We start from the raw sequence: 20,584 nt of genomic DNA on the forward strand, positions 1-20,584 counted from the left end.
CCAAGGAATCCAACGATACCTTGTTTTTGAAAATTGGGCTAACGATTCAAAACTTACATACACAAAGGAACCTTAAACTTTGACCCGTTGGTGGCGTTATACTGTGTTTACTGACAACATGTAACTTGATGACATTAAAGATATAGCTGTCCTTAATCAATGTGCCAAATTTCACAACTTTTTACAATATGGTTCTATGGGCTACCATAGACTCCCATGGGGGAAGAAAGAATATTAAGAAGAAAACGTAGAAAAACGTAGAATAATAATAACAATGGGTTCCCGCAGCTTCGCTGCATGGACCCCAAAAAACAGAGTTAAATGAATTTATGTAAGCTCCGATAATTTGTTCAATTAAAATTACTTTGAAATTGGATAGTAAGAATAAAAAAAAGTAATCTTATTGGAACTAATTAACTATTAGTATGGTATTAAGTTATTATAGTAATTAGTAATTAAAGGTCCAGTGTGTAAAATTCTGTGGCTTCCAGTGGTGAGATTGCAGATTACAATCCAAGTGCACAGGAGAAGCTATGGTGGCCTTCATCATATGAAGATGAGGCTACTGAGGTTTCGTCTAATCGATATCTATATCTAGATCTATATCCTATATATATATTAAAAGTTACACACTGAACTTTTAAGTAAAAAATAGCAACTGACAGGATAAGATATGAGGTGGGTTCTGTTTGTTTTATAATTTATGTAGTGTTTTGTGTGTGAAGTTTATATATTTTTGTGCATATTCCATAATCAATTGCTACACCAATCCAGGCACCATGTATATTTTTCATTTACAGAACGAACAAAGCGGGAGGAATCTGTGGGGAAAGCAGGTTTAATCCAGCCACAACCCTTTAAGTTTGTAAACCACTGCACTGGATACATACGATGACAAAAAGTGTCTTATGCAAGGCAGCATTTATTTTAATTTTGTAGTTGTTTATTACAGTATCTCAAGAGTTGATTGGGTGAAAGTACTAAATGTTTTATAAGTTTACACAAATCTTAACATCTGCCTTATGTGAGCAGGCAGGCAACACACGTCTAAACCTTTACTAGTTAAAAGATCGTCCATGAGCCACACCGTTATGACAGTTAATAGATTTGACATTCACCTTGATTAAAAAGAATAAATATGCTGTACAATAGTTTGTGGAAGCTGCTCTTTATTTGTAAAAGAAAGAAAAGACTTCAGTCATTGTCTGCTACACGTTCTAATTACATAAAGAAAATATCTGCGGAGACAAACGCAGAGTGTATCCTGAATCAAACTTAGGTAGAGTCAAATTTGATTGAATTGCTTTCATATTTCATACATCTTTCACTTTTGAACTCAAAGAACAGTCAGTTTTTTATATACACAGAGCGCCGATCAACAGCGCTCCTCCCGCTCCACCCTGGTCCTTTTTGATTTTTTTTTTTTCCTTTTTATACAATTAATTTACATCAAATCTGTGACACCCCCCCTTTTCTCCCCAACCCAACGTTAACGTAGCGACGGCTAACCAGCAAGCAGACACACTTCCCGTCCTCCCAACCCCCTCAAAGAACAAGCCCCCACCCGACTCCCGCTGAGGAACTGTAGTGTGGAAAGATGTGTGCAACATGAAGACAACTCTTTCACATTCAGAGTAAAGGCAGCCTTGAATACGGTCAGTGAGTCAATGGCATGCCAAGCTTAAAGCAAATGGAGCCCACCACCCAGTGCGACGCTTCAGATTCGTGGATGAAGTGTTTTTTTTTTCTTCTTCTTCTTCTTCTTCGTCTTCTTTTTCTTCAACTAGACAGGAAACTGATCCATTGCAAAAAACCCTAGGCACAGAATCGACTATATACTGTTAACTGACTCGTACTCTAACCCCTGCACTTAAGTACAACAGAGATTGTGAAATCTTTCATCTAGTAGAAAAGTTTTCTTAACACAAAACTCGTAGAATATTTAGTGCTCTATCATTCCGCTTAATAGGTGTAATTTTTTTTTTTATATAATAGCTATTTTTAACTCTACCTCTCAATGATAGTCTGAGATCCTTGTTTAATGCTGAAGCACTCCCACAGGTGTTCAAAGTACTTGTAGATTTTACATTATTATTTTATTTTTTTAAATTCTGCCCCGATCTTAAACCAATAATCATAAATAAATACAAACAACACACAAGGAATGTCTACTGTAAACACGGTAAAAAAGACAAAAACTAAACAGGTGTAAACGCCATTAGCATCACTACTTAGTGACAGTTAAATAACTGTAGGGTATGGATGACTGATGGTCGGATCAAGAAAGGGAAGGACTGCTCTCCTTGTTTATTTTTTTGTTGTTGTTGTTGTTGTTGTTCTTCCGCCCCCTCCCTGCTGAACATCAAGCCTTTAACATCCAAACCACAGTATATCCAAATACATAACATCAAAATTTCTCAGCACCCATAAACTATCTTTACAGATTACGCTGTAAAACGGATAAGGAATCCTCTTTAAGGGGGTTTTAGACAGCAGCATCACTCGACGTCTCGGACAAGTTACAGAATAATGGGTGTGAGCTATCGCCAAACGTCATTTTGGACACGGTTACCATGGTTTCTGACTGTCGCTGCACCATTGTGTTCTTGACATGTCTGTATTTGGGTGTGTGTGTGTGTGTGTGAGAATGTTTCTCTGAAGAGTTAGACTGCAACGAGGACAAAGCTTTGCTGCTAAGTGCTTCATCTTCCGAGAGACACTTTTTTTCTCCAAATTACATGAACTGCATCTGCAAGAGAGGCAACAGATTATATGAGCGAAAAGTTAAAATGTGAATATGAATAAATAATAAGTCAAGTGACTGTTTGCTAAACCCTTCCCCCAGAACAGCATTGTCCAATTATAGCAACCAAAACGAGCCAGCACGGGTCAGTCAAGCTTTGAATTTAAGTGGTGTTCGAACGATGCTCGACAGGCCGGGTTATTCTTAGTCTTTCAAAACCTAAAACACAAGAGGATGTCGCAAGGCCAAGAAGCACGTCATTAACTGACTACATTACATTATATAGCGGGATACAGGAGGAAAACAGTAATATTTTATTCCATCAACTGTATGTAAGCTGCTCCTGGATGCTAGATTGGATTTAAAGGATGTTTAACAGTCCAGGAACTTGAGCCATCCTTCCCTAAGATAAAAGTCTTTTCTCTTGTAACTGTTTTAAAATATTAACGAGCAAGTCAAGCAGCAAAACAGGGTCAGAACAGTCTGAGCAGATTAGCTCAACACTCAACAACAAAGCCGAAGAAAGCTGTTCGCTTTAGCCTGATATCATAGTTGGGGCGCAACTAACAATTATTTCCATTCATCATTTTCATCAATTAATCTGTATATCCTTTTCTTGATTCATCAATTTGCTTAAAAGTAATAAAGTATATTTATTATAAAGTTTTTTTTTTGTCCACAACCCAAAAGATATTTTGTTTACTGTCACAGGGGATACAAGAAAAAAGGAAATATTCACATTTGAGAAGCTGAAATCAAAGAAATTTGACATTTTTTCTGAAAAAATGACTCCAAACCATTAATTAACTATGAAAATAGTTGCCAATTAATTTATTAGTTGTGACCTAGCCTAGATGATTAACAAACTAATCACTGCAGCTCTATCATACAGCCAAATGCATATTCAAGACTCTTTTTGTCTCGTCTAAGTCAGTTGGAAACATTAAATATTCAGCTACTACTGTGAAAATCTGCCTTCTGTCTAGATCTGAGTCCTATTGTTGTAAAAGTTACTATGAATTTCAAACGTAAAACCTCGTTCTTTATCTTTGTAATGTGCCACGTGAGTATGGAAAGCTTGACAGGAGTAGCAACAGTAACTTAGGGGGGGACAGAGCTTGGCAAAGAGTCAGTCAAATCCAACAATGGAGCCAATGTTCAGAGCAAACAGGTGTGAGCAATATGTGACAGTGGAAACACAAAGAGGTCGGAGTGAGTCTGGCTCTAAAGGCGGCACTAATGTGTCAAAACAAGCAAGAAAACCAAGCAACAAAGGTGAAGATAAAACAGAATAAATGAGAAAAATACACGTAGCATCTAAATCAGAAGAGCACATCAAGTATGCAAAGATACAACAAGAAACAAACGGTTGGGCATGTGACGCATGCGGGTGGCACCCGCAAGCAAAGAGCATGCTGTACCTAAAGAGATGCTCTACAAGAAATCCTTGAGAGAGAGGTGTGCAAACGGGTCCTGTCCAGGGGCTCGGAGAGGACTCTGGCTGGAAGGACTAGAGGCTGCGGAGGGCTATTTCAGGAAGAAATACAGGGAGCAGGAGGACCAGAGGAGAAGTCAGAGAGTCAGTACAGACACTGAAGGAGGGATGAGATTAGTTCAGGAGAAGCTGTGATGTATGACAGACGGGTTAATAAACAAAAAAGAAAAAAAAAAAAGGAGTTGTTGAGGAGAAACAGGGAGTCAAAACAAGGGAGATGATTCACAGTTTTTTCAGAGAGCGGCGCCTCCGTTATTAAAACTGCCATCATCTCCAGCTGTATTCACACTGAGGATTTACACAGTGACTAACTACGATTACACGTCACCGCACGATGGATACACCTATTTACTCAACCTGATAACTGCACAAACAGATACTGACTTCATCGCGCGTGAGCTCGGCGGAGCTGCCGTCGGACTGCCGGACTGCACCCACCTGAGCACTAGACACAGAGCCGAAGGGGTTGGGTGGCCTCATCACAGGCTGGGAGTACATCATGGTGGGCGGATTCATCATCCCCATAGAGCCCATTTGTGGAGGCTGCAGCACAGAGAGGACAGAAAGTATTTCAGCAACGGTGAATTTCAGTCATTTGTGAAATGATGTCAACAACGAAAGAATACGGTCATCATTGGTAAATTTTCTGATTTGGTTTCGATGTAATGCTTTTTAATTTGGTCTTAAATCAAAGACAACATATTTAAGTTCATATTCAGTGTATTATTATCAGAGAATATTAAGAACAACAGCCACATTTTAGAAGATGAAAGCAGTAAAAAATTTGGCATTTTTAAATAAAATATTTCAGCTTCTGTTCATTTTGATAAAACCACCAGGGGGCGCCGCTCTACACACACACTGGCTTTCATTCAACATGATTTCATTAACTCATGTGACTGTTAGAAGTTACACTGTGAGTCACGCATGTCAAGATCTGTGCTAGATATTCTGTGTACCTTCCACTGTTTTGTGCAGAGAAGTTTATTTTTATAAAATAAATAAAAAAAAAAAAATATAAAAAAAAACAACCTGGTGCCTGCCAGTACATTTAAATATTTATAAGCTCAGTGTCCTCAAAAAAACTCCATCCTTCAAAACAACAGTTCACTTGAGCCAGTTTAAGTGTTTTTTATCAATTCTCTCGAATAAGAAGGTTAAAGTTTTATAACGCACTGTTTCTCAAACTGTGGTACGAGGACCACCAGCGGTACGTGACATACAGTGGAACTTTGAGGAAATATTTCTTTTAAATTAAAGTTAGTTTGAATAAAATCACACTAACATATCGACTGGAATGTTACTGATTCAAATATTTTGTTTAAACATCAGCCTGCTGTGTTGTCACGTTCACGTAGTGTGCGCATACATCCGTGATAAGTTATGAACTCAAATGTGACTTGAGACAGTGAGTGGAGGTAAAATTAACGTTTCAAAGATGACTGCAGTTCCAAAACAGGAAATATTAGGAAGAAGATGCAGTTTAGTAGGAGTACAAAATAAACTCTGGCTCTGTTCAGGCTTCAACAGTCAACAGTAAATAAATCTGCCTACTGCGTTAATTGTCTGTAGTTGAACAGGATCGGCCTACGCTACTGCATTAATATTTTCTGAGGTGGTACGTGTACGTGTCCACTTCAGAAGGACTGAACCGAAGCTAAACATACTGTATATTTGCCATTATACTGACCATGCCATATCCCATCATGCCTGTGGGCGTGGTGGCAGGGAAGGCCATGATTGACGATGGCTGAGGAGACACAAACAGACACAGCACATGTCAAGACTTTAACAAAAACAGTATAACACTATAACAACGGCCAGCGCAGTTATTTGGCAGTGAAATAAGACGCTACATGTGGCACGTGAAATCTACAGTGTGTGTGTGTCACCATGGAGACGGGGTTCCAGGTCGTGGTCGGCGCCGCTTTGGGCTGCCAGTTGGTGCCGCCGGTCATCCTCTTCTCCCCCGGCTGACTCCAGTGGATGTCACTGCAGATTAAGACACTTGATGTTAGCACCAGCTCGTAACTGCCCTGAAAGCACAAAGCTGCTGTTGTTGTTGCTGTTGTTGTTGTTGATCCATCACTTACTTTTTCACCGTGCCGTTCCCGATGCCAAGGTCTAAAAGAGGAAATTAATCGGAGGGGAGGTATTAGATATCCATCTGCGAATATTATCTCTAATCATTTTAATGAACTTGTGCTTTAAATTAGTGCAGCTGAAAAGCAAAGCGACACACTCACTGCCGACAAGGTTGGCCAGGGAGGAGTCAAGGTCATCTGACACCAGCTTCTCCGGCTGCTGACCGGGCAGCTGGCTGGAGCCGGCGAGAGTTGGCTTCAGGATGCCCCCGGCAATATCTGACAAGACAGATACGGATATAATAAACCTGTTTGTCTGATATGTTTTATTGTGTGTACACAGTCAAATATTGTCAGTAAACCAGAGCAAGTTTCATTTTATGCCTTTATTAAGCAGCTGATTGTAAAGAAATGACGACAGGAAATGAAACAAAGGTCTCCGGGTGTTTCCAAACATGGTCGGCACTCTTTAATATACACTTATTGAGCAACAAATGTTGATGTGACCTCTGCATCTGAGTGTCCAGATGATGCTCTGAGCATTTCAGATTTAACTGACGTACACGCCCATAATTATAGCTGTATAACTTTTAATCATTAACCCGTGTTTGTATAATTAACTCTGTGTGGGCTGCTACAGTAGCATGCATAACACTCCTGAGGTGGATGGGGCAATGGAAGATGAGCTAGGCAGTTGAAAACGGTGCATTTCTCCGTCTGTGTGTGACGTACTTTCACTAGATGTTTGGAAATATCGCTCATGTTTCTACACGTCCACATCGACTTTACATAATTGACGAATATCTTGATTTCTCTAATGTCGACAGCAGAGGCGATCACGTCAAAGCTTATTGGTACTACGGCGTTTAATAATTTTAAGTCTGGGGCTTGTTTAATACCAAGTTTCAGGTTTACCCATTCATAGTGTCATTCTGCTGTTTTCGAGCTGCTTGCAGTCACTAACGGAGAGGTGGTAAAAATAGTGCAGAGAAGACAACGGTCTGTACTTTCACTGGCGAGTTGCAAAACAGGGCCGAGTGTTGCAGGTGTTTCAGCAGTATCTGACGTCAGAACCAGAGTTGACTATAGCTCAGGTTGACCTGTTGTGGTGTTCTTTGAGAAACACAATATAAGAGACTGAAAGAAACAGTCAGTGGGCCATATAAACAACACCTTACGGGTCGTTTCTAACCAGCCTGACTTCATTCTGTACGATGCCTTTTCTTCTTTCTTTCAGGCCAGACTGGCCTTTAATTCATCATCTGCAGACTTAAATTAAGCACGACTACCTCACTAACAAACAGAAACCAAACTCCACAAGTACAGCACACTCACTTATATGCAAATGCTCCTCACCATCAGAATTGAGGCTGTTGCTGCCGGTGGCTTTGGCTCCAAAAACTGACTCAAAGTCCACTTGGAGTCCCCCTGCTGACTGCTGTGGAGGAGCCTGTGGCGTTGAGTATCCTTCATGAGAGATGAGAAAGAAGCCGGCTGTCATCACAAGAGTTACAGGAAGAGAAATGACTCTGAAAACTGACCACTGGCCCGTCTAAGTGTCCGTATATCAATCACTTCCTACTTCCAACGCCTCAGCTTTCTCCGCAGGAGAGAAAACTAGCCGAATGTGCCGTAGAGAGCCTTCAGTACTCTACCTCTGAATAGACCTGCTACAGTAGAGGGCTCAGTGGGGTAAGGAGCCTGGTGTGGGAGGTGCTGGGCAATGGACACTGGACCACAGAAGGAGTCTGACACGCCACAGGAAGCAGGAAGACAAAGAAGAAAGAGACAGAGAGAGAAAGAGAGAGAGAGGAGGAAAGAGAGCAAAAGGAAAAAAAAGGCATTTCAAGGCCAGGCCAAAGAGACAGGTGGGAAATGACAGCAATACAGGCAGGAAGAAGAAGACAGCTAACATGTTGAATTGTTGTAGTCAAAGTTTGGGGTCAAATTTAAGTTGTAGAAAGATAAAATAGTGCAGAACAGTATTGTAGCAACTAAGAGGGAGGGATTGAAGGAAATAGTTTGACATTTTGGCAAATATGCTGATTGTTTTTTTTCCTGTTAGATGAGAAAGTCAATACGCTCAGCTCTACAGACGGGAACAGCTGGCCTGGCTCCATCTTTAAACTGCTTAATTAACACATTACGGGGCAGCTAAAGCAGCTACCTCGCTCTACAACTACAACAAATCTGGGGACTGCCAGGCTCGGCCACCCGAGCGAGGCCAGCAGATGAACCGCGGATGAACTGAGCGACGTCAAGCGTCATTTGACTGCTATACTGTACAGCTCAATCAGCTCCAGCGGGGGTCCTCGCCAGAAAGCTCGTAAAAATGCCATCGCAGATGAGACAGCTTTAGATAGATAGATCGATTTATGTGGCTGTGTGGCCCAATGGTGCGTCTCAGCCTCAGTCAAACAAACTGCACATCATTTTAAATTCATTTGCCCTAACACATATAAATATATAGTTTGTTTAATCGTAGGATATGTGATTAAGATAGCAGATAGGAGCGTTATCGATCTTCTCTCCAACTCGAGGCGTAAAAGCAAATAAATATATTTCCGAAAATGTCAAACATTTCCTTTAATATTAGTTTATGTCCACATTTCTAACATGAATATCAAAATAAGAGCCCTTAGGGGGGGAGGGAGGGAATTGCATTAGGACCCTATGTTTGCCAGGGCTCAGGAAACATAGGCTGAGATGGTGAGCCATCATAGTACCTGAGATGGAGTGTTCTATCCGCACTGTGCGTTTGTAATTGGTTGAAACAGATGAGTTTGTGTCAATAAAGGGATTGTAACGATCTGGAGAATCAGAAATAGTGTTGGTGAAAGAAGAACAGGTTTTTAACTTAGAGCTGTACGGCATGTTTGTATGACAATGAGACACCAAACTGTTCAGTAAAAGAGATGATGGAAGGTAACTGGGAAGCAAAAATGGGTGTATGGACTCTGTAGTGGGGCATGGAAGGTCCTGGTTGATAGATAAAGAGGCGTTCTCTTTAAAAAAAATAAAAAAAATAACACAATTTGAGCTTGGTATGAATTGCATTGCAGAGAAACAGAGAAAAGAATTTAGACATTTGCACAAATCAACATTGAAAACTACAGCGGCACGGTAAACATGCAAAACCGATCATGCTCGTAAGTGACTACAGAGAAATGAACAAGAGCGACAAGGAGAAACAAAATGAGTCGTTACCACCAAACATTTCATGACCAGATGTCCTAGAGGGAAAGCTAACACCGTCTGAAGACACGACAGGTAAGTGAGTGGCATCGACAACGATTTTTGAGAGGAAAGGGTTAAGGTTTGGCATGGAATCATCTCCAGCTTCAGCAGAGGTGAAAGGATCTGGGCAGGCAGAGGAAAGAGAGACAGAGACAAAGAAAAAGACAGAAAGAAAAAAAAAAAAAAAAAAAGTGGAGAGGAAGAGGTGGGCATCAGAGTCAACAACAAGAGAAGGAGAGCATGCAAAGTCCAGAAACACAGATGTTTGGTTGGAGATGTCGGAGAAGGCGGCGGCGGCGGCTCTTTACCTGCCCACGCTGTCGCCACTGGAAGCCCCGTGGAACCCGGCTGGAAAGTTGACTGCAGGTCAAAGAGGTCGCTCTCCATCTTCACTGCACTGCAGACGGGAAAGAAGACAACAAAAGATGTTTTTACAGGGTTACAAGCAACTCTTTTTTGTTCATGAGCCTACAAACAAACATAAATAAAATATAAAATACATGATTACAGTCCTGATTCAGGTCTAAAAACTGTATTTACAAACATAAACATGCTGAGAACTTAGATTTTTACAGATATATATTTTTAGCAGTTGTAATTCTCTTATAAAAATAAGTTTTCACAGTTTCGGTAATTATAAAATGTCGACACAGATGGAGTCACAAAGTAAAGAAGAGATAAATAATTGACAAATCAACTGATAATGAAAATAAATGTTGGTTAACGGTGCTAGTTTTCAATCAGCCGAGCCAATACAGAACCTGTGTGTGACACTAGATCTGCAACAATTAGTCGATTAATCGATCAGTAGTACATTATTAAATTATCTGGGAACTATTTTGATAATTGATTAAATCAGCTTAAATCATTTTCTAGGGGGGGAAATGTCCGAATTCTTTAAATTCAGCTTTTCAAATGTGAATATTTTTTGTTTTCTTCAGTCCTTTATGACAGTAAACTGAATATCTTTGGGTTGTGAAGACGAAACAAGATCAGTGCTTTGAGAAATAATCAGTATCTTTACTATAAACAATGTAAAAGGGGAATTATCTCCTGAATCTGTAGCTCTTCTCAGCTTCAACTGTTAGCAAGACAGAGTGAACAACCAGGTCCAGATATTTGGACTTGGTGGAGATCAAAAACTGAGACTTGGATCCATCAGGCGGTCAGAAACACGACCTCAAATGAACAGTGATGTTGCTCTGCTCTGGTTTGCCAACGTTGACCATATCGACTTAAAGTGGCGATGTCTATGCTGTGCTCACAACTTGCTTCTGCTGTCACCAAGTGGCCAAAACAAACGAAGATATTGCAGGTTTAAAGCCACTGAAGTGGAAATATCAAATGGTTTCAAATTATACATGTTTCCAGACTAAAGAGAGGACATCCTATAGATCTAAGCAGTACCCATTAGAGCAGCTGGGTGTAGAGAAGAGGTCGATGGCTGGTGCTGTGCTGATAGTGCCCCCGGTGGTGGAGATCGGCGACGTATCAGTTGTGGCGAAGGAGGGCCTCTTGGAGAGCTCTTTGAGCCTCTGTTCCTGAGTGAGCGAGGCAAGTTAATTCAAACAAACGGGCAACAGAGACAAACATGTTTTTTTTTATAAAAGAAAACAGCAAACCCACCTTCAGAGCTTTGAGTCGAGCCTGTTCCTCCTCGAGAGCTGCCTGCTTCTCCCGCTCGTCCACTTTAGTGAACGACATCCCCGTGCTGGCCAACGATGAGACTGCGTTTGACAGGGTGCTGGCCCTGCGAGAAACACACAAATCGGCATTGGATTGATCTATTTTATTAGTTTTATCACTACATTTTCATCATTTTTATATCTCTTGTGTGCATTTGTACTTCCTCAGTGTCAGCTTGTCACTCATCTGCAAAGCCCTTTGGATTGAGTTACGGAAAAAGGCAGTCTCGGAGATTCAAGAAAAAGATGAAGAGGAATTCAGAAACAGTGATGAGAGGATTAACGTACCTGCTGGCTGCAGTGGAGTCTTTGACCTTCTTGCCCTCTAAAGAGGCCAAGTGCTGCTCCAGAGCTTCGAGAAGGCTACTAGGAGCCTGTTGTGACAGAAAACACACAGTCAGCAAGTTCCTGAGAGGCAGAAAAATGTAGCCTGTATGCACAGCGAAACCAAAACAGGGACAGTGGTGGACAACCAAGATAGACAAAGCAATAAACAGGCGTACACAGCCAATTCATGTCTCTGATTTGGAGGTTACATTTTATCCACTTTGAGCTATTAGTTACCCACCACTGATCCATGACTGCATTCCAGCCAAAAAGCTATTTGGATGAGATAACACCTGTGTGGGATGACGTACTGCACCACGGCACTTTCAACAACCTGGCCGTTGTTGAATTGGCCGTGTCTAAGCACAACAGGGAGGGGGGAGCCAGCCATGTTACAGTAGATGAGCTACACTGGTTCACACCTTTTAAATAACGTGACCAAAGTGAACAGAATTTACCACAGCGAGCGTTTTTTCCTTCTTTTTTTTTTTTTCCACCACGATGAACGTAGGAGACAGAGTCAGAGCAGAGGCATGCAAAAAGGACAACACTGAGGCAAGTCACAGACATAGAAGAAGAGTGAAATGATAGTACTTACACAAACTGTGAACTGAAGTGGAAAGATAAGGGGGGAAAATACAGAATATAAAGGTGGTGACAGTCAGAGGGGAATGCATTGTAGCTGCAGTTCTCCAGGGGCTAAAATATTTATGTAAAATTGGTCTCCACAGCGCGGCACAACAAGTATGTGCAGTGTATTTTAAATTAGGAAACATCTAACTGTCACGGCGCAGGTTTCCTGAGTAGGCTGTGGTTTATAGTTCTTACTTCAAAAAAAAAATCACCTTTATTTACTGTAGAAAGAAGGAGGAGAAGAAGAAGAGGGAGGAGGAGGAAGAAAAAGGACAAGAAACAGGAGAAGAAGACCACCTCCTCTTGCAAACATGCTTTTGAGAAGGAAATCATGCAGAGTGCCTTATTTTAAAAAACACATTTGTGTCGGGTGGACTGTACTCTAGTCGGACAAAGACAAAGCTGATGAAAAAAAGAGCAGTTAGAGCTGGAAATAGAGGGAGAAAGCAAAGAAAGACTTCCTATTAAGAGCAAAGAAAAAAAAAACCTGTGCTTGCAGATTTCTTACCTGTGAAAGGTCGGGAATGTCTCCTCGATCAATGCCCACCTGCTGTGTAAACGAGAAAGAGAAAAACCAAAGTCACAATCGTGCGTTTTCAGCTTCGCGACAGCTCGTTTCTCTGTGAAGAAATGAGCGTACCTCTGCTACTTTGAGGAACTCTGATATCCGAGTCATTCGGGTGAGAAACTTCTTGTAAATGTCCAAGCCTTCTTTACACTGGGTCTTCTTCATGTCAAAGTATTTCTCTGTTGGGTGAAAACATTGAAATGACCCGACCATGACATGGACTGACGACAAAGAGAAGGTTCGAAGTGGAAGTTGTCTTACCAAGCAGGTTGATGATTCCCTCGTTATAAGCAGCAAAGAGCCTGATGGAGTCTTTGAAGAGGAGCATGAAGGCTGCATTGATGACTCCATTAGTCAGCTCATTGGCATTGACCTGAGGGGAAGCAATCAGCCAACACATTTATCTTCGGGCTACTTCACAGCGATTTGTTGACACAGAAAAACAACGCCCGTGAACCGAGATAACGCATCGCGACTTCGTCTGCAGCAGCCTCAGCGCAATCTGCGCGTGCCAGAGCTGCAGGAGGCTTCACCTCAGACTCACATTGAAATCGAGGAGGGCGTCCATCTGGTTCTGAATAATGGGGATCGTCTTGAGCAACTTCTCTGTATTCATGGTCCTCATTACGCCGTCCACTCTGTGCAGACGCGTGGAGGGTCGGAGCAGGTGAGGGGAGAGAGGGAGAGATGGATGAGCAAAGCAGTGGAGCTCCGAAAGCTGATAACAGACTCACTCCTTTTTTTTTTACTGACACAGATTGTAGGACTGCAACAATTTCTTTTATTAGTGATCAGTTTGATCGTTTTGAATAATAGTATGGTGTTAAAAAAAAAAAAAAAACTCAAGGTCCGACCGACAGTCCAAACAACCAGAGACATGTTTGCTGATTGTGTCATAATTGTTGCAAATCTGTAACAAACAGTAATTTTCTGTCTAAAAATAAAACATATAATACATTGATTAATCGATAAATGACTTATCATTGCGGCTCTAAATCGACTGACTGATTTTCTTTTGGATTTAAATCTTGATTATAAGGATTTGGTTTGTCTGTGTTTGAATATTCAGACTTATTTTTGCCCGAGAATATTATTTAAAAAAGTACAAACAAGGCAGTTTTTATTTTAAAAAAATAAGAAACATTTTTGTCTAAGCCTTCTCAAAATGTTTAAAAGCATTTACTGCTTTTCTATGTTTTCTATTAATATAACCAATCGTCTAATCGTCACTCATCAGTTAATCGGTGGTTGTGCTTGTCCTTAGCTCCCAAAAACTGATGAGCAGTTGGCCTGATGAATGCATGTGTGAATGGGTGAATAAGATATGTAGTGTAAAAGCAACTTGAGTAGTCGGAAGACTAAAGAGGAGTTATATAAGTATGTTACATTTACCATTTTATTTGAAGGCATCAATAGATTCGGATGAGATTTTGGACGAGTTACAAAAATATGAATCAATAATGAACTCTTTGTTCTAGACCTCAATGTAAGCGCTGATTTTTCACACAAGATGTTTACAGGTTTAATACTGCTGCTCTGAGTTCTTACCCGCGTTTAACTTTCGTGAAGTCAAAGGCCACCTGTCTGTACGAAACAGCTTTCTCGTTCAGGTATCGACTATACCTCCTGATAAACGTGGACATGTCGTAACCTGGAAGGTGAAACCGCAGCAGCAGATTTAAAAACAATAAATCATTTTTTTTTTTTAAACGTTGCAGAAATCCAAAAGATGTTTTTCCAAAGACGTTACCTTGTAAACCACTTTTGTCCAAAAAATTACTGAGGTTGAATAGTGTATTCCTTGAAGCCAGATACTGGACAAAACGCTGAGAGAGGAGGAAATGGTTAAACACACTTTTAGTTAATACAAATTAACGCTCAAATAATCAGCTGTAAGCTTAGTCTAGTTTTTGCTGACGTGTCTCACCTCGTTCCCATAGACCATGAGGTGGTGTGTGGTGATAAGTGACTTGAACACAACCACCCAGCTGGTGTTGGTGGTCCTCTCGAACAGCGAGTCGGCCAGTTGGGGAATGTTCACGTTCATCTCGTTGGTGCAATGGATCAAATCTGAAAACAAAAAAAGAGGAAGGTGATTGGCGAGTGCTCGACAAGCTGCAAAATAAACAACACAAAAACTATTAAGGATGCTTCCAAGGCTGCGAAAATCATGTTAGAATATAGATCGAGCTGAAATCATCCACGTAGTTTAAATCATTTTCACTGCTCGCTCTGCACCTGAAATTTAGCAGATCTGATAAAATGACAGGTGCAGAACAGAGCATCCCCGTTCCCACAGTATTTCTGAGAGGGATATTCTGTGAGGTTGTACTGAAAAGCACTTTTTTTTTTTTTGCTTCTGTATTCACTATTCAGCACAGAGTGTGACGTCAGGACTCCATAAATCGTAGCCATCAGGATATTGCCTCATTTCTCTCCACTCGTCTCTGAGCTGACAGAGATGGGACCGAGCTTTGGCTGCATCAAATACAGTAACGTGGCTCCTCCTCACCGGGTTTTCATCGTGAACGAATCAAAAAGTAACTTCAGTTCTGAATCTCTCTTTGCTCCCTCTCTTCATTCACTCTCTAGATCGCTCTCCAACTCCAACTTTGAATCTTGTGTTTAAACAGCAACAAATCCTTCTCATTCGGCCTTTACTTAAAGAAAACAGATCAATTTAATTTGATAAATTACTTAATTTAAATTGAGGATTTAGTTCGAGGACTACAACAACGCATAACTTATTAATTATAACACTACAAACGTACAAAATAATGTGAACATTTTATTTATTTTAGTAAATAATAAATCTATAAATGCATAAATCTCTTATGCAGGTAATATTATGTGTTGATGAGTTAAATTTCTAAATGCTCCTTTTCCTGCTTTGCTCGTGTTGGTTTATGCACCGAAAGATCAACCTTTTAACTCAACGCTACTTCACTGACTATACGTGACAGAAACACCCGGTGTGGCTGAGCCTTTGTGACACTGGTTAATCACCACATAGGCCTATCACACTATTTTTTAGTCTGATGTCATTAAAAGCTTCAAATACTTAAACAGAAGCTGACAACGTGTTTTCAAAAAATGACATTCAGTAAAGACCCGGGAGCAGCTCACACTTTTGTTGAAGTTATCTGAGTTTGTCTCACATTTTACACATCAGTACTTTAAGTTTTTTAACAATTATATTGTTATAGAGACAACATATGATATAAAAATAATATATCTGCACGTTCAATCCTCTTTAAAATCATTCAGAGACATTTCCAGCGTGTCTGTGAACTGACAAAAAGGAAATGCTGACTATTACTAATGTAAAATGTTAGTCTGGATTATAAAGTCAGCCGAATTCAAACTATTACAGCAGATATGACCACACTTCTACTCAAAATACTGCCAGTAAAATGTTAAACAAGCCTGCTCAACATAAATCCTCCTATAGTGTCGATACAATCACAAATCACTGCAGCAGAGGTGAGTTCATTTATAGTTGTTAATGGGACTAAAACATTCAGACCGACACAAAGCGCAGGGCATTAAGATGTTAACCATACATGTTCTGTCCCACATATGTTCACATCTGTGTGCTGGTTGAATGCTGTTAGTCAAAGCAGAGCTAATGACCCTGCCATTCACAGCAGTGATCAGACTGACGGGGTAATTGGGCCTCCCTTTCTGTCCTATATTTGACTTTTTAAAAGGCAGGGGACTTTAAGTAGGACAGGATAACCTTCCAGAGAAGCAGCAGCAGTTAGCATGGCTGGCTGAACTGCCCAGAGAAGAAGATGACGGAGAGGAGCAGGGAGGAGGAGGAGGAGGAGGAGGTGGAGGAATATGGGGGAGGAGGCTACGCGCTGACAGCACTGTCATGTTACAATCAGCCTGCTAGATATTCACTGTGGCTGACATTAATGCATTCTAGTCTAATTAATTCATGGGACACAAATGTGTTCGTGTGACAGTCATGACGGTGCATGATGGTGCTAAACAGCAGGCTGCAAAACGTTTAAGGGTGGAGTGCATGAGATCAATATGATATAAATCACAATTAATCAATTCAGGGCGTCGTTAGGTGTATTTTATGCGAAGCTAAAGTAATGAACTGTGTTTGTTAGTCTTAAATCTGCTTAAAATGACTGATTTGTGAAATGCCGCACTGTAGTTTGATCACAGTGTCATACTGTAGGTAGAGCGGCGTCGATTAGTCACCAAATATTTTGGTAATTGATTGTTTTCAGTCGTTTTTTTATGAAGAAATGTCTCTGATTTCAGCTTCACAGATGTGAATGTTTTCTCGGTTTCTTTAAGTCCTCTATGACAGTAAACTGGATATATTTAAGTTGTGGACAAGACCAAAGATAAAACTTAAGAAAGTTGATGAAGTTGATCAACATTTTTCACCAGTTTCTGACATTTCATGGACACAAACTAACTGTTTAATCAAGAAAATGATCAACAGATTAATTGGTGATGGATAAAATGGTTAGCTGCAGGCATAACCGTACTAAAAGTTGATAGTTTATAATAGCAAATACTATAATACTGATATGCATAAGGCTGGGTATCACACATCAACACTGTTTTGTTTCTAACCAAAAATGTTCATAATTTGCAGCACGGATGATCAAAAATAATCCTTATTTTATGAACGGTTCCCTGTGAAGTTTTTGACATTACTCTACTGATCGACAGGTGGCGATCACACGCTGAGATATGCGGCAATAAACCAGCAAAGGCTGTGAAGAAGAAGACAACCGATGCAAACAACGCTGAAATAAAAAAATCAACTCGATTCTTTTCAAATTATTGGAGGACTGCTTGTAGACGGACAAAATGTGTTTAGAGCTTTCTCAAAGTAACAAACAAATATTGGTTTCATACTAGTGCCAAAACTCTGGCACAAATAATCTGTTGATCATCTGAGTCATTTTCTGACAAACACGTTGACGTCTTTATTCCAGCTTCTCAAATCTGAGGGTTTGTTGCTTTTCTTTGTCTTATGTGACAGTAAACTGACATTTTCTCACCATTTTCTGAGATCTAAAATTAATGATTATTAATTGATCGAGAATGTATGTAGTGGATTATTCAACAATGACGTTAGCTGTGTTTGCTGTTTCTTTAACAAACAGCTGAGTTACTCCTCAGCTCTTCTCCACTTCAGCACTGTTGGTGACGACCAAAATATGTCAAGCGAGTAGTGAAAACTGTCAAGTATAGCCCGACCGATACTGACATTTGAGATGCGTACATACATACATACATATATATATATATAAACACAGTGTGTGTCTGCAGGGCTCCACAGTAACGGGTTGCCAAGAGAAACCATTTTGAGAAACTGGCAACCAATTTTTGGCCTTTGGTTGCCATCAACAGCAAACAACAAAACACGCTCCCCGAAATAAATGATTTCTTTTTTTAAGTATTTGTCGCATCAGAGATGTTTAAATATTACTGTTGGAGTCGGAACGTTGCACATGCAATGGTGCATTTATTCGTGTTTGATTAATTGTTGAGGGATCTGTGCAGAACATTACGTAACAGCTGCACTTCTGGTGTTTAATACTGAGTGTGGTTAACTAATAACAGTGCAGACAGAAACTCTATTAAATAAAACACAAACTAATAAAGTTTTTAAATCTTTTAGGTCACATTTTAACTATAAACGGGTGGAGAAATGTGCTGAATGTTTACGTTTAATGGCTATGTATTTATGTGAGGCTTTGTACAGACTGTAGCATATCTATCTATCTATCTATCTATCTATCTATCTATCTATCTATCACTCAAACATAGAGTGAACAGGGCAACCATATGTTCAGTTTCATGCCTGGTTATGAGCCTTACTGATCTGTCTATATTGCTTTTCTTGATTTAAAATCAAGTTTTTAACCATTTTAGCTACAGCTAGAACTTCTTGTATAATTTTGTAGACCACATTTAACATTTGAGAAGCGTGAAAGGTGTTCAAGTTTGTATTTCACGCAGTAAGGCAATATAAAAAGACCAGAAACTCATACATGTCAAAACATTTCCAGCCACATTCAGCCATAGCTGTGCGCTCCTGTATTTCCAACACCTCTCTCTAATCTCAAAAAAAAAAAAAGGTAAATCATGAAATGAAGTTCGTTAAAAACACCCATAAATAACACTAAGCTGACTTAAGCTGCCGTGTTAAAGTCATCCCGGCTGTCATCACTCCTTTATGTTTCACTGGGGGAGAGACAAGAGGACACCGTGTTATTATCCACGTACATGAGAGACACGTCAGTCACGATGAGCCAACAGAGCATCACTCTGCCAAACTTTCACTCATCTCACCTCGAGGGAGGGAGAGTCGACCCGCCTGAGCCTGAGCGGGCAACAACAGGTGTGGAACCTGCAACTTTTAACACGTCAAAACCAAAAATATTCACCACAAACTAACCGGGGACAGCCATTTAGGATTTACTACATGTGACTCGACGACAGAGAGACTTGTAGACGCACACACACCTTTCTCATGAACTGATGACGCAGAGCCTCCATAAAAACCACTTTCATTACTGTGCCGTCATGCATTTTGCAAACGCAGATCGATGTGCACAATATCTCCCACTGCATCTCGTAAGTACAAGACGAGGGCAGTGACTCTGTCTGTGTGCATCAGACTGCAATTTAAGCTCATACATGCATGCAGGAAGAGTCAGTAAAAAAAAAAAAAGGGGGAGGGAGGGAGGATAAACTAATCCTTTTCACAGTCACAAACTGTGATTTGTGTCACCTCATTGTGCCTGAGCAGGTGTCACGTTACTTCAAACCCCCCCCCACCCATGTAGCTTCACAAACACTTGTCCCCTGCTGCAGGTGCACCAAGATGGGAGATGAAGCATTCCTGTGAATGTTAAATCACGGCCTGTGTGAGCAGGGAAGCCCCCCTTTCCTCCCCTTTCCAACCTATATAGCTCACATTTAAATCATTATTATTAAAAAATAATAAAAGGTTTAGCTGTTAGATGGCAGCCAGACTCTAAACGCTCATTATAGGAGGCTGAAGATGAAATATGACAAGAGGGGGTGAACAAAACCAGACAGCTAGCTGAGGCTAGTTTAAATACATTAGAGACGTTTTTTTAATGGTTAATTATAATTATCAGCTTCTAAACCTTTGTTTGGATGTCTAACACCTTCTCAAACACGGCTAAAACAATATAATCCCCCTCCCCCCCTTTATCGCTGACATGAGCGGGCGTTAGCATTAACGCTAACCCGAGGCTTTGCGGCCTAGTAGCAGTAGCTCCTCCATCCTCTGCGGTGATTTAACTTTATTTTTAAAAATAAAAATATATAAAACAGATACTCACAATCCAAATGTTTCTTTTTCGGACCCATTACTTCGTGAGTGGTGGCCTTGCATACTGTTTTGGACACGGCGGATCCCGTTACACTGTGCTGGGCAGCGGTGATCCGGTCCGTGATGCTCTGCCCCGACATCTTCAACTGCGAGTCAGCCCCCCAACGCAACAACAACAACAACAACAACAACAAAAAGATTTTGTTTTGTGTATAAAAAAAGAAGAAAGATAAAAAAAAAAAAGCGTCTGTCTTCAGGTTTGAGATTTATATAAAATATATATATAATAAATAAAAAAATAAAACGCTCCACCTCCTCCGAAAAACCTTTACCGGACCCCCCCGCCCCCCTTTTTTTAAAAAAATGTTTTATTTCTCCACCTTTTTTTTTTTTTTTTGGTGGATGTAGAAAATTAAAAATAAAAAAAAAAAAAACTAGGCTATGTATGGCAGAGCAGGACCAAGGGG

General features: G+C 40.4%; 1 protein-coding gene across 16 annotated transcripts; it reads right to left on the reverse strand.

The window, feature by feature from the left end:
* Nucleotides 1-904: 904 nt before the first annotated feature.
* picalmb (phosphatidylinositol binding clathrin assembly protein b) lies at nucleotides 905-20,354 on the reverse strand. Of its 16 annotated transcripts, none has more exons than XM_010743335.3 (24): nucleotides 20,128-20,354; nucleotides 14,700-14,842; nucleotides 14,523-14,598; nucleotides 14,321-14,423; nucleotides 13,317-13,410; nucleotides 13,034-13,145; nucleotides 12,845-12,951; nucleotides 12,713-12,754; nucleotides 12,170-12,181; nucleotides 11,533-11,618; nucleotides 11,186-11,309; nucleotides 10,967-11,094; nucleotides 9,868-9,956; nucleotides 9,530-9,682; nucleotides 9,049-9,132; nucleotides 7,978-8,070; nucleotides 7,658-7,789; nucleotides 6,485-6,601; nucleotides 6,332-6,362; nucleotides 6,131-6,230; nucleotides 5,929-5,988; nucleotides 4,677-4,781; nucleotides 4,165-4,270; nucleotides 905-2,749 (listed from the first exon to the last, which is right to left on the reverse strand). In XM_010743335.3, exons 1-23 carry the CDS (start codon nucleotides 20,255-20,257, stop codon nucleotides 4,178-4,180), a joined length of 2,214 nt encoding a protein of 737 aa, XP_010741637.1. In that variant the 5' UTR covers nucleotides 20,258-20,354; the 3' UTR covers nucleotides 905-2,749; nucleotides 4,165-4,177. The 16 variants fall into 16 exon arrangements, with proteins under 16 accessions (XP_010741637.1, XP_019114917.1, XP_010741636.1 ...); XM_019259372.2 differs by having other exon boundaries at nucleotides 9,049-9,072; nucleotides 10,967-11,100; XM_010743334.3 differs by having other exon boundaries at nucleotides 10,967-11,100.
* Between the last annotated feature and the right edge of the window lie 230 nt (nucleotides 20,355-20,584).

The sequence above is a fragment of the Larimichthys crocea genome, chromosome VII (genome assembly GCF_000972845.2).
Source record: "Larimichthys crocea isolate SSNF chromosome VII, L_crocea_2.0, whole genome shotgun sequence".
In the NCBI taxonomy this organism is placed as follows: domain Eukaryota; kingdom Metazoa; phylum Chordata; class Actinopteri; family Sciaenidae; genus Larimichthys; species Larimichthys crocea.

Bases quoted from the DNA above. Each gene is read 5' to 3' on its own strand.
- picalmb (XM_010743334.3), bottom strand. From the start codon at position 20,257: ATGTCGGGGCAGAGCATCACGGACCGGATCACCGCTGCCCAGCACAGT. The intron at 14,843-20,127 runs GTGAGTATCTGT...TTTTGTTTTCAG, and splicing joins GAAAAAGAAACATTTGGATT to ATTTGATCCATTGCACCAAC. The intron at 9,957-10,966 runs GTACTGCTTAGA...TCCCGTCTGCAG, and splicing joins ACACCCAGCTGCTCTAATGG to TGCAGTGAAGATGGAGAGCG.